Genomic DNA, 13,888 nt, shown 5'->3' with positions numbered 1-13,888 from the left:
CAATTGTCTCCAGGCTACATGAATTTGATTCCAGTTTGGCCTGCCATTCTTTATTATGGTTTTGCTTATTTGCCATGCTGAATGTTGAATCAACTACACAAGCATAGAAAAGCATCTGGAAGCAGAATGAGAAGAAATTATGGGGGACGCATATCAGTGTTGCACTTCATAGATTTACCAACAGGCAAAATTCTGGTTAGAAGTTAGAAGATGGTTAAAGTGACATTATTTTGATTGTTAAAGTGAATATTTTTCTGTTGACACACTATGAGTAACTGTTTGCTAGAATATTTTCAGCAATTAGACAATAACCAACTAAAATTGTATATCAGAAAACCACACAGCACACATAGAATGTAATGTGCAACAAGAAAGGAGTCAAACCATGATATAACTGTAACCACTGTCCAGTAGAGGAGATAGCAGGATGGAATATTTGGCTTAGTTCTCTGCCAGTGAATAGAAAACATCCGCTTTATTTGTATTTTTATCAAATGTATTTAGTAACTAGCAGATCAAAGCAAAATAACAGTTTTCACAATAAAGTTGTAAAGTAATTTTCTGGCTTCACAGGACATACAATTAAAGAAGAAGAAGCCAAGGTAAAATACCTCCTGTTGATCAAACTGTCTTTAAGTGTGGAATTATTAGATATCAAAGGACCACACAGTAGGAGAAAAATATATATTTGAGTGTTTTTCTAAAAAGAAAAACCCAAGGAAGGAATGTATTGTCTGGAGTCCGTAGTGGTGAAAGTGTTTAAGTTCTCTCGCAGTTTTTGCATTCTGCAGTTTCCATTAGAAACCTAGATGAAAGGAGGTTGTGTTCTGGGAATTAGACAGGGTGGATCATTTAATACTGTGGAGCTATTGTCCACTTCCCATCACTTTGCGTCACCCAAAAATGACAAGAAAAATAAGAAGGAGCCCATAGGAAAACAAAAAATAAACTTTGTCTTTGAAAGCGAGCAAGCTCAATAAGGACACACGGTAGAGGGTAATATCATTGTTTTTTCAGCCAAGCAGCTATAGAATGATGTGAAAACCACATGGAAACAAAAAATGAAAACTGGCAAACTCTGAAAGAAGCACTAGCAAGTCCTCAATAGAATTTCCCTTGACTGAAAGTTCAGTTTACTGCTTTTTTAAAACAACCTGTGGAATTAGCATTGCCAATGCATATTTCATGGATGGGATTGGATATTTTTCTTGAATGTTTCCAATCGCACTATTTTCTTTCACATCAAACAAACAGCTCTTTCGTTAATCTGTACTGTTTTTCTTTCCTTTTCTTTTCTTACAGAGGTGCACAAAACCAATGAAAACAAATTTCAAAGGATTCATGCTAAATGCACTTGGGTTTTAAACAAGAAATGAAATAAATCTCACAGAATCAGAATTAAATCTGCCAAACAGGTGCAGTCCCTGTGTTTTTGGTCATATCTTGAAGCTGCTACTCAGATAGCATAAAAGATAACATAAAAGCAGGTGTTCTTTCATATTTTGTTACCTTGGGGAACCAATACACAGCAAGAAATCAAATGATCTTATGATGACATGCTGTGATACTGTTTAAAACTGATAAATCACTTAGTTGGTAGCTTGTCAGACTTGAGAAACTACTGATCAGAAGAATTAGAGAAGAATCCTTATTAAAGAACCTGTATAAACAACTTTATTCTAACACAGCACTTGACTCCTTCATTGCTGATCACATTTGCTACTATTTTGGTGACACCATTACCAGAATATAGATTTATATTTGCATTTCTAAACAAGATCTGCATTTTTGCATCCAAAAATGCCATATGGCAAGTTTGGCAGCATGAATGTAGGCATTAGGTCTGTTTAATGGCACACGATTGGAGAAATGGCACTGTCACAAACTCAGCTAACTAGCAATACAGTGCAGATTTCTGAAGAATCATTCCAAAAATGTGATTGACGTTTTTGCAATCAGGGTGCTTAAGCCAAAACATGACATCATACCAGAATTCCACCTTCGTAATTAAGTCAATCTAATGCCAGCTTTCAGACACAGAAATTCATTGACTCAAAAATACAGTAATGTGGGAGAGTCAGCTTAATTTTGTAGAAAAAATTGACAAAATGGCTGGTAGAGTGACCACAACTGTAAAATTCAGCCATTTGGCGACGACCTACCAACTAATTTGAAATAATTCTCACTAGGCAATTAGACTTACATAAACACATCTATCAGAAGCACTGACAATTTATTTTTTCTTTGGAAAGGATCACCTTGCACCTTACGAGAGAAAAAAAGTAGTATTTAATACTTATTTAGGGAAATGCAGGAAAAGAAAAAAAAACTTGAACAATATTTTACATCCACTTGAGGTGAAATTAACTAAACTAATGAGTTTAATTTTGGCTATTACAAACCCTCCTTTTGTTACACCAGCTGTTACCTCTTTTCTTAAACACACAAGTTTAATGCCAAGCATTGAATGAAGTTTATAAAACAAGGCTTCCACAAATATAGGAAATTTCTCACAGCATTTTTTGCACCACAAACAGAAAAGAAAACATTAAAATCAACTGAGATCCTGTGGGCTATTAATATGAAATAATTCAAGTAATTAAGGAAGGCAATTCACTATAGCTTGTGCTTACTTGAAAGTGGTGTGATTTTACACGATGGTCGAAAACTGTTGTTTCACCCCTAACAAAACTAAAAATGTAATTGAAATATACTGGTAATTGAAAGCCAGCATGTTTTTTTTTTAGTAAATGTATTCACCCGACTACTCCTAAAGCAAAGGCACAGCACCAGGTACTAAGAGTTTGGAATGAAATGCTTTGAAAATTGGCTTTTTACAGAGTAGGCCTGGATACACAATGGCAATCTTTGGAAATAAATATATTCGAACTAAAGAAGAAGGAGAAAAAGAAGAAAGAGATGGAGTTGGAAGGAGCAGAAAAAGAAACAGCAGCATTATAGGACCAGCTCACCTCACTATCCTGTGTGATTTGGACCTGCTCTCCCTGGGGTACTTGTGCGATGTGGAGATGTCCCTGAGGTATCTGTCAGGGGAGAGAGAGACAGATATCACGGGCATGAACATCACATACAGTACAGCAGAGACACGAGGCACTTTCATGAAGGCTGTGAAAGTTAGAAGACTACTAATCCGTGTCCTAGAAGTTGTCAATTAATTCAAACACATTCACACCATGTCAGACTAATGGTTCAGAGCTTGCATTTTGTGGTGTGTGTTTCATTACTGTGCATCCAATATGTGGCATGTGTTTCATTGTTGTGCAATCCACAAATGAGGGGGACAAGAGTTTAGTCAGATGAACTTCAAAGTTACTACCCACAAATTAATGATATTAAACCCACAATCTTGAGGTGAATTCAGTAAAATATGTATAGTATACAGACTAAATAATTGTCCTAATCTTCAATGGCCTATAATGTAATAATATCTTAAAACAGCAGGAGTTGACCTGATCAATCAAGTGGCCTTCAAACTAATATCAGCCACTTGCTGAAAAACAACTTTTTAACAATAACATATTTTGCAGAGCGCCCCACTTCCCTGGCAGGAATAATTGAAAACATATTAATGTTACAATTATAAATCTCAACAACAAACACTTTTACTATTTTTATTGCCCTTTCCTGGGCCAGCTTTTCTTCTTAGTGGTATTAATTGCATGGATGAAAAATAAAGACTGAGCAGCACCAATTATAACTCTTTCGAACAATATGTGAGTACTTAGCCAGTTATATAATTTCATGTTTTGACATTTGTGTTTCGTGCTATATTTTCAATAGTTTTTTTATTTCATTATTTTCTTTTCTCACCAGGGCTATAACTTGGTGAGAGACGCATTCTCCTTGGCTTTCCTTACAGTGCACTTTTGTTCACCTTATCAGCTGATTCCCAACTAGGTTACTCACTTTTTCCACTTTCAAAAGGACCATTAACTTTTAAATTCTTTATGTTTTTAGGGATGCTATTTAACCATGAAGCAATGAGGAACAAGATGAGTTTATATACAGATCAGTCAAGGGTGCTGTTAATAACAGTGACTACATAACAGTGACTACTGTCTGAGACTCCCTGGCACATGAAAATGCAGGTCTAATTTACTTAAGCGTGTGCTTACTGATTTATTTATTTACTACACAGACACACACAATTATAAGGGCTGAAAACATGTACTGTGCATTAAATATATAGTAACTCTAATTTTCATATGTAGTTCCCCACTCTTAGTTTCACACATTACCCTTATAGCTTTATATGTTGCATCTCTCTACATACATCATTAATGTTATAATTTTATACTTAAGGACATAAATAATAGACTTACTTTATTTAAACTACCGTAACTAACAAAAATAATACAATAATTCTGCTTGGGCATACACATTTATGGGAGATTTCGCTTGCATTAAATTACGTTAGTTACTTCCAGGTTTTCAAAACAAGAAATAATCTTAAACAGCTCAGAAGCTAGGGTGAGGTAGATGGAGAGAAATAGCCTATGCCAGCCTTTTTTTTAAGGACAGGGTGCTAGCTGTTCTACTGGGCTACATGGGTAATTAACAACATACCAAGTGCACTGCATAAGGGACGACACCACATCTGTGTGTTACGCTATTTAAAGAGACTGTACCACTTAGAAAGTGGCAGCAACAGAATGTAAACCTTACCTAATCCTCTGTAGGGTTTGTTATGTTTTTTGTTTAGTCATCATCTAATACAAGAAAAACATCTATGCATTGATAATTCTTCAAATGAATGCTTCTTTGTTTACAAAATGAAATAGGCAGAACTTCCTTCAGGACATTTATCGAGGTAAAGAGCCAAGTGTGTTACAAAGCTCTTCGTTTCAGGCTGAAGATGTGTGTGTCAGTTTTCACCTTGACAACTGCACCCAAGTTAACCAGGAACACATTTCAGCTCAAGTCATTCCCATGACAACTGACACAGGCCTAACTATGGAGACGGGTACCGCAGTTCTGAAGACGGGGGACAAAGAAGACAATGTTTTGGGGAGGAAGGGAATGTGACAAATCATGCAGTGAGGTTTAGGTTGTGAAAGCACAGGTCAGCACAGTCACATTCAGTCACAAGAGCCTGGTGCAAGGTGACAATGATTTTTTGGGTCCATGTCCGTTTAAATGACCATAACTCTGGCCTCTACATTTTCTCAGTGTGTTATAGTTTCTTGACTATAGGCAGTGCCTTATGCACTGCGGCTGGAATGATGTTAATAATCCTTGCAGCCTCACAGAAGGGCAGGCATTGGTTATTTCCTTGTGCTGTCGGCCAAATAAATACATACTAACAAAACGCGTAATTGTTAATTGTTTCTTCATTTGTTTTTGTTTCCCATTAACCTTTAAACATTTGAGTTGTTTATTATTATTATTATTTTGAAACCTGGAAATAACTGAAACAATGTAATCAATAAGGATTCTTCCGTGTGTCTCAGTCCACAAAAAGCTCAAATAATAACAGAAACGCTTGATTTTATTTTTAAAAGTTAATATGCAATGGGGAAACACAAAGCCATATTTCCATACAAGTTAGCACAGTGAGATGAGGTATTGTTTAATTAAATACTGAATATACTGGTGTAGCTCTTCACTGCATACAGTCTGAAAAAGCAAGTAAGTGCCTTGCTTGGATTTGTAAAATACTTTTAATTTTAAATTTTATTGTTATAAAAATGTGTACTGTGTGTATTTAAATATTGAGTACATTTTGTGTTTGTGTGTGCTTATTTTTGTAAGCATGTGCTTTATGTCCTGTCTTGAACTGGACCCACCTCCGGGTTAAAACAAATCTCCCGACCAATCGGCGATTATAGATTTCAATAAGGTATAATCTCCGGTGGGTGTGGAGTAGGGAGATATATTAATTATAGGCTATAAGGATCAACATCCTTTCCTAATATTAATGAGACATTGGAGTCAACTTAGAAAACCAGTTATTATTATTATTATTATTATTATTATTATTATTATTATTATAAAGTACTTAATACATATGTGCCATAATGTACAACATTCTGAGTGATGTCACCACTGTAATTGGACTGCCATTGGTCGAGAGCCACACGTGTCCGAAGTGTTGGGTCAAAAATTGCTCTGGAAGAAATCTTGACGCAACGTGCTGGTGTGTCTGGGTCCATAGACATCCATTATATTAAGAATTGGCGTGGCGCGACACGCTGGTGTGTCCCGGGCTTTACAAACACAGAGCCTTCAAAGGTGTGTAAGGAGCTCCCTCATCTGTGTAAATGGTCTTTACTAGCTCTGTAGAAACTGTATTCATCTGCCTGGCTATTTTACTAGGCTTGCTTGGACAATGAGACTATTTATGGATCATATTAATTAATTCATGAGACAGGCCTGGAGAGATACAGAGTAAGCAAATCTCTGAAGCTGTACATATTTTTATTTTGCTTGATTGTGTGTTGATTTTACTTCTATTAAATAAAGGCATAAAGAGAAACATTTGTATACACTTTAGATTCCTTTTCACTTGACATCTTTGACTCATTTACAAATTGTCTGTTGTTCTGGATAAGAGACAAAATAAAGTGATTGGGTCATCCTGTGTAATCAGTCCAGTCCGGTTATAAGTCATGCAGTTTCCTGTGATATAGTCTCTCTTAATCTTTCCATGAACTGTTACTATACATCTCAATGTGTTTTGTTCCTGTCTTCGAGTAGCTCAGCAAAGAACTTGAGGAACCCAACTGTTTTTTTCAGCCCCAAAAATAAAAGGCCAAATTGCATTAAGGAGTTCCGATCTGGAAGCCTGTCAGAAATCCCCCCCAATCCTGTACTCTTGCGGGAGCAATTGGGGAATTTCAAAAGAAGCGCAACTCTGTATTTCAAACGGTTTCATTTCCTCTGGAAGGAAACAATCTATTTAAAGGAAGAGAAAACATGCCGTGCGCATCGAGCAGACAATAAGGATCGCATCAGCGATGTCAGAGGTCAGCGTGAGTGTACAGACGGCCGTGGATTGCTTTCCTCTTGGGTTTGGCCGCACTTTGCTGATGCAGGACCAGCTGTCACTGAGCGCTGCGTCCGAGACACAGATGGTCTCTGTGTGACGCTGCACTTTCTCAGACCTTCTACACCGACTTCAAACCCAAAGCACTTATTCGCAGACCACAGCTACACACCAGAGTAAACCCCAGCTTCTCACACTGAGGATATTTAAATGCCTTTCTTTTCCGACAAATTAAATTTCAAAGTTGCATCCGTTTGCTGTTCACTGGGGCCGTTTCAATAACATTGTCAGAAATAAATAGCTCCTGGACAGTTTTCAATGCTTGCCCCAGTATAGGCCTTTGTGTACCATTTCAATCTTGAATAAAACCTAGGGAAAATACCAAAACCAGTTTAATAATGATAGAAAAATAAATAATACAAATAAAAATTTCTCTTTTCAAAATGTAAAGGTATCTAGTGTTGGAAAACTGGAGGAGCCTGGGAACTTCAATTCTAGGCCAGGCCACCTCTTACTGGACCGCCAACATCCACACTTACCACTTGGACCTGGCCGTCTTCCCCAATGCGATGGATCTGGACCTGCTGTGCGTTGGCCAGGGTGTAGTGCAGTGTCTGCTGTCCTGAGGCGTCAGTGGGGGAGGCCACCGTGGTCTGTACACCCTCTGCAGGACCAACAACAAGGACACTGGGTCAGTAAATAACACTGGACATGACAAGACTACAGGGTTTATTCACATCTATCACAACTTTTCTTCTGATGACATTACTTTTTTTTTTTTACACTTACACTTAGAACAAATAAACAGGCCATTTGCTCTATCTGTGGACACATGATAATAATGAAAGACTTCCATTAGACAACTGAATGAAGAACTCTTGTCTATGGTCTATGTTCTGTGCTGTAGCTTGGATCCTTGAAATGAGTGTGAATCATTATATTGTTATACTGACTGTGCTCTTTGCTGTACGTCTTGTTTGTGGTATTTTTGGCAGTCTGATGTTGCTATGGTTATGACAGCTACAGTTCATATACATGTATCCTGATGGTGGTTTTGTATTTATGATTGTATATTGATGGGGTTAACTACCTGGCGCCCAAACAACCTATTCAAGCATGCCGCTACAGTACCACACATGCTATTACTATAATTATTATTAATACTACTAATTCTAATCTTTGACCACATTAAAAATGACTGGCCCTCCCCATGTTCCATTGCTAAATGTTTATTTAGATAGAGAAACATTTGATTGCTGGTGTTATGAATTCTTGTCTCAAAAATAGCTTTCACAAGTAAGTGAAAACAAAACAAACACAGATACGCCTTTAGTTGAATGTGTATGGTAGTCTGACACTGCTGTTATCCATGTCAAATATATTTTAAACAAGATAACAACAATAATCCTAAACTCTTAAGTTAAGGGTCAATTCTTTATTGGTGTGTTAGTTTCATGGGTAAGAAAGCAGTTTCCATAATTAGCTGACATTTTCACTTGGGGCAAAGCATCAAAGAAGTGCAAAAGCACGCACAAATGTTTCATAAATATGAATATATAATTGTGACACTTACACTCATCTCATTAAAGGTTTCTCATGATCCAGAACACTTTGAACATTTTAATGTATGTATTTTTGGTTTGTTTATTTCATCTTTTTTGACTCCCAAACTTGAAAGCAACGATGATTATTATTTTTTCACTGTTTTCCCATTACAAATATTTAAAAATTGCTTTCAAATAATATACAGACCTCATTCACATGCAATGTTAATAATCTGTAAAGCTAACAAAATTATTGAATCAGTTTAATCAATGATTTAATCTTCTTCATGGGCTGTATAAGCAAATTCAGCGTGATCGCTTTCAATTTGACGCAGGTTTAAAAACTTTTTCCAATTTGCACCGCATTACGGTGCCAGGTTACAACATGAAAGAGAAGTTATTTTCCTATACAAATATTCATAACATAACACAATAGTAAATGCAGCCTTCGTGGTAATTGAAATTGAATCTCTCATCAGTTAAATCTTTTTTTTTCACCAAATGTGTGAATGCTGTAAGTTAACGCACTGGAAAAACTTATTCTTGGTGATTTCAGCTCCATTTCTGGAAGGCTTGGGAGCTCTGAGCTTTATTTCATTAATCAAAGCAGACATGAGACAAATGGTACAGGTCTTGGGTTTAAGGTCTGTATATATCTCTGAGGGAAGCTATGCTGCATTATGAAAAAGAGAAGATTAAAATTGTCTCTTATTATGAAATAAATAAATAATGAAATCTGGATTTTGATATAAAAAATCTGGACCTTGGCTGGGGGGGTTCAAAGGTCATTAGAACTATAAATCACTATCCTGTGGAAACAGCTGGAACACAAAGAGAGACTCCTCTTCGGAATAAACAGCTGCATTCACAGGGCAAAGCTGATGCCAAAAACTGAGGAGGGATTTAATTACACACAAATGTGTCAGGCTGTCACATATCATCAACACTGCCTGTAACCAGGTAAAGCAAGAACCAAGTTCAATTAAATTGATACAGCGCATGTTTTCCCCCTGTCAATACCTGTGGAAAAATATGCTTTATCTTCAGTGAGAGCTTTCCACCACAAACTGCAGGGTGTTAAAACAAATGACATACTGCTTCCCATTTACACTTCAATGCTCCTTAGGACTGCCACAATTCAGCATTTATTCCTACCTTAATAACTGCTGACAAAACTGTTTTTAAAAGGACCTGTTTTCAATCTGTAGAGAAACCAAAACAAAAAAAATTCCATTGCCCTGATTTGCACAACCCATATTTGAATTGGTCTTGTTCTAATTCAGATGTATCAAATTCTGTTCATAACTTTTAGACAGTCAGACAGACTGGAAAAGGAAGAGTGAATATTAGTCCATTTGAAACAAGTGAACATAAGCATCCGTTCACTGAGGCTGTCATGAACTCAAATGGAGTGGGTAATGAGCCCAGATTAAGATACGTTTTTCCTGGTAGGAATGATTGGACTAGATCTTGTTTTCCATCTCTTCAAAAAGCTGATCTCAGATAACTCCACCAACCATGTTAGCTGGCTTTGACAGCAGATTCCATGTGCATTAAAGGTCCTCTGCAACAATAACTCATTACCAACATTCAGTGTTGATTATGCTACAGTATGAAGACACCATTCATGGAAATAGTTTTGTGGCTGTGTGATCTGTGTCTTACTGCCTCTCTATAAACTTGTAAGGGGGTGATATATACTACAATTTCATTACAATGTTGATTTGTTTTCTGATTAGCTGTTACATTCTTTGCAGTCCAATGTCAAGAGACAACTGTGAAAATTAAATCGGTAACTAAAAAAAATCCTTTGTAAAGGATTCCTTTAATCAAGTGTAAAGCACAGAATTATTCCAGGGGTATACAGTACACAGTACACAGACTCATTTATTTCGGACTCTCCGATTTCTATTATTTTCTAGAATAATAACTAACAAATACATTTATTTATCACAAACTACTGATACTGACAAACTTATATGCAGTTTATCTGTTACACATCCACAGTTCCTGCCTCTCATAGAAACAGAACAGGTTTTGTAGAGAGAAAAGCAAGCTTTACACTCTCAATTTCCCGAGCAAAATTTAGCTTTAATTGATTTTGCTGTGTTTTGAGAAGCTACATGTTACCGCTGTTTTCCTAAACCAAGGGCATTCATCTTAAAGCAGTTTTTGCATTCACAAAGCTCTCTTCAGTACAAGAATTTGAAAAGAATCAACACTTTTTTTTTCCCTCCTTCTGACAGCCCCTTTCAGCGCCATTTGTGCACATACAGTGAGAGGGTATCGACGGGTCTCACGGTGATGAAAACAGCTTCAGTAATGGCTTAGAGTTGTCTCTGTTCACAATGGGAGACGATTACGAGTCTGAAGTGCTGAAACTTGAGGATTATACCATAGTCATCAGACCGAAGCCATCACAACGAGGGCAGGGTTTTAAGGTAACCTGAAAGAATCTGTGAAGACCTTTAATACTCACTTGTTGTTTTTTACATAGTCGTCAGGATTGCTACCCATTCTTATCTTGCTATTATTCGAAAAGCACTACATCGCAGAAGCATTGCCCTTTAGCACATTAAATCTACAGTTCTTCCTGTTAATAGTTTTTCCCGATTGTTGCCGGCTCTAGTGGGTAACAGAGTGAAAATGTTCTACTTAAGAATGTACATTTGCACTGAAACATGAAACATATATTTTGGAAAATATACGCCTACCTAACCCAACACATATTACACCACATTTTGCAATGGATACTAAAATTCAGAGTAGAATCTATTTCAAAATAACTTAAGATTGATTGGATTTATATCCTATGACATATTTTGGTTGCAAACTTCAAACTACACAATATAGCATGTGTCCACATAAACAGGCATCATATCATATGTCAAAATGTGTCTGAAATATGTTTTAGCTTGAATAAATTTTCTGGCCATCCTAAAACAAAGTATACAGAGGTTTCTATTACAAAAGCCTCAGCAAAGTGATGACCAGGGTTATAACAGTACCAGGACAGGCTGTGTTGTAATATAATTCCTCTGAGGAGTTATGTTTAATAAGAAGAACCAGAGGGACCTAAGCTGTCTGTAGACAGGAGTGTGCTAATATCCCAAAGCACACGATGAAATATGTGCCATGGGGCTACTGGCTGACATATTTAATAAACATTGATTCCTGTTTTTATCTCTAACTGCCTTTTAATCACATCTAATTGCCCACATTTCACAGAAAACAGTAATCCTTCACTGGCATCAGCCATTAATACACCCTGACTCAGGAGCTAGAGGAGAAATTCAAAACCCTTCCAGTTGAGTCAGTCTTGCTCCTGCGTCACCCAAACCAGGAATTTGAAACAATGAGGGAATCGCCCTGCAATGTTTGGTTGTATGGCTCCATTTCAATTTCCAGATGAATTTTAATAATATAAATAAACTTTTAAGCCGATTAATCATTGGATGTAATGGTCAGCTTGTCTGAATTGCTAGCTTTCTCACTGCAGAAAATAAAAAAATATGGCAATATAGCATTGTGTACACGGTGTATAACATATCAAGGGTATTTTCTATATGGATAGAAATATGTTACCAAAACCAGTCTGACCAATGTCTGATACAGCCTTGCATAGAATTCTGCAACTGAACTACAACAATGCATTTCCCACACAGCATATAAAGCACATAAATATGGCAGAAACATAGACTGAATAAAATATACTATTATTCTATTAACAGGGCACCGCTAAAGAGACTCCATTCTATGATTTTAAATGTCCACATTCTGAATCCATCCATGATTTTGTTTTTGGCATGAAGGTGTACTGTTTTTAAAATGACCTTTGAAGCCCACAGCGTCCGTGTGAACGTGCAGCTGTAGCTATGCTTTTACCCCACAGTATGGCTTTGGCTTATAATTCTGCAAATACAAACTTGTAATAAGTCTGAATTATTATTTTTATTGGTGCTCCCTTGAAATGTGTATTAATGAGAGTGCACTGTACTTTTCAGGATTGCCATGGGGTTTATCATTTTAATGTTACTACAGCTGCAACTTATATTTTGTTATTTTTACCTCGTTTTCAGCTTTGCATTAAAAGTGGCTGGTGTGGCACACGGAGTACATTTCCCCTCTGGCAAAGAAGAGCTTATAACCAATTATTTCTCTTCAATTAAAGAGAAATGTTCCCAAACATTATACATGGCATAACACAGCAATCACTTTTGGCCAGATTTTAAAAGAAGAATTAAATGTGATTATCTTATACTATTTGTCAAATCAGTTAATTCCCTTTTTGATAAATGGCTTTCATCCATTATTTATTTTAATATTTTGTTACAATTGTAATGAGAGAATTCATGTGGAAACATCATATCTATATTCTAGATGTCCACGTTTTGTAGATTTTCCAAATGAATAGATATTTTTGTCAGCTTTTTTACATTTAATTTAGCCACATCTGGCAAAATCAAGCAACGAATAGAGCGATGTAACTTGGGAAGAAAAGGTGATGGTTATAGAATGAAATATAAATTTGTCATTCCTTATTTCCACTTTTTGGCAGGGGAAAAAAATCTATGCATCCATAATTTCCAATATTTTCGATGCAGATGATGGCTGCCACGTGCACTGATTTTTTAGTTTGGGTTTTCTATAAAAAAGGAAAAAGAAATCACATACTGAAACCAAATAAAATAAAAACTTTTTGGGTTTTGCCAATAGAAACTCCTTTCCTTTTGCACAATGCAATAAAACTAACTTGAGAATGACTGATCTTCAGACTAATGAAACAACTCAATGCCACTACAATGTATAATGAGGCATTTTATAAGGAATCGGAAATAAAAAGGTTTCTTTGGCTAAACAGGACGCTGCGGGATACAATTGGACGGGAGCCATTACAGAAGAAAGAGCTGCTTTTATGCTCAACGCCGTTAGCCTGCTCTGTGTTCACACTCAATTGTACTTAAAATAGTAGTGATCCACTGAGTATAGTTTTGAATCACGGGTCTCGGTATCACTGTTTGAAGAGTGGGTGGCTCCTGAGTGTCCCTTTCAGAAAACCCCTGCATTTGTAGTATAGGATGGGTCGTCCCTCCAGGAGATTTCTGGTGAGAGACCAAGATATACCATTCTTCTGAGAGTGAACGGGTGCCCCGAGACGCAGGGCTCAAATGGGGTCATGCTGGATAAAACTCTTCCGCAACCTCATCTACAGCCATGCGCTCTGTTCCGGACACTGCCATTACAAGACCATTATATCCCAGCACTGGAGCACTTGGGATGATAGCCGATCCACAGAGTATGTGGGTAGGCAGACAGAGCGAAATAAATTAATCGTTTG

The 13,888-nt window shown here is 36.8% G+C and overlaps 1 protein-coding gene across 1 annotated transcript in view; it reads right to left on the bottom strand.

Moving 5' to 3' along the window:
- The window catches only part of banp (BTG3 associated nuclear protein), a 123,165-nt gene that overhangs the window by 60,632 nt on the left and 48,645 nt on the right, over positions 1 to 13,888 (bottom strand). The window contains exons 9-10 of the mRNA XM_066713968.1: positions 7,546 to 7,670; positions 2,973 to 3,044 (exon numbers count right to left, since the gene is read on the bottom strand). Of these exons, the coding sequence (XP_066570065.1) occupies positions 2,973 to 3,044; positions 7,546 to 7,670 (197 nt within the window). The remainder of the gene's footprint in view (positions 1 to 2,972; positions 3,045 to 7,545; positions 7,671 to 13,888) is intronic.

The sequence above is a fragment of the Amia ocellicauda genome, chromosome 9, assembly GCF_036373705.1.
Source record: "Amia ocellicauda isolate fAmiCal2 chromosome 9, fAmiCal2.hap1, whole genome shotgun sequence".
Taxonomy (NCBI): Eukaryota; Metazoa; Chordata; class Actinopteri; order Amiiformes; family Amiidae; genus Amia; species Amia ocellicauda.
The sequence above is the reverse complement of the archived record's forward strand: the minus strand, read 5'-3'. Positions and strand labels throughout refer to the sequence as shown.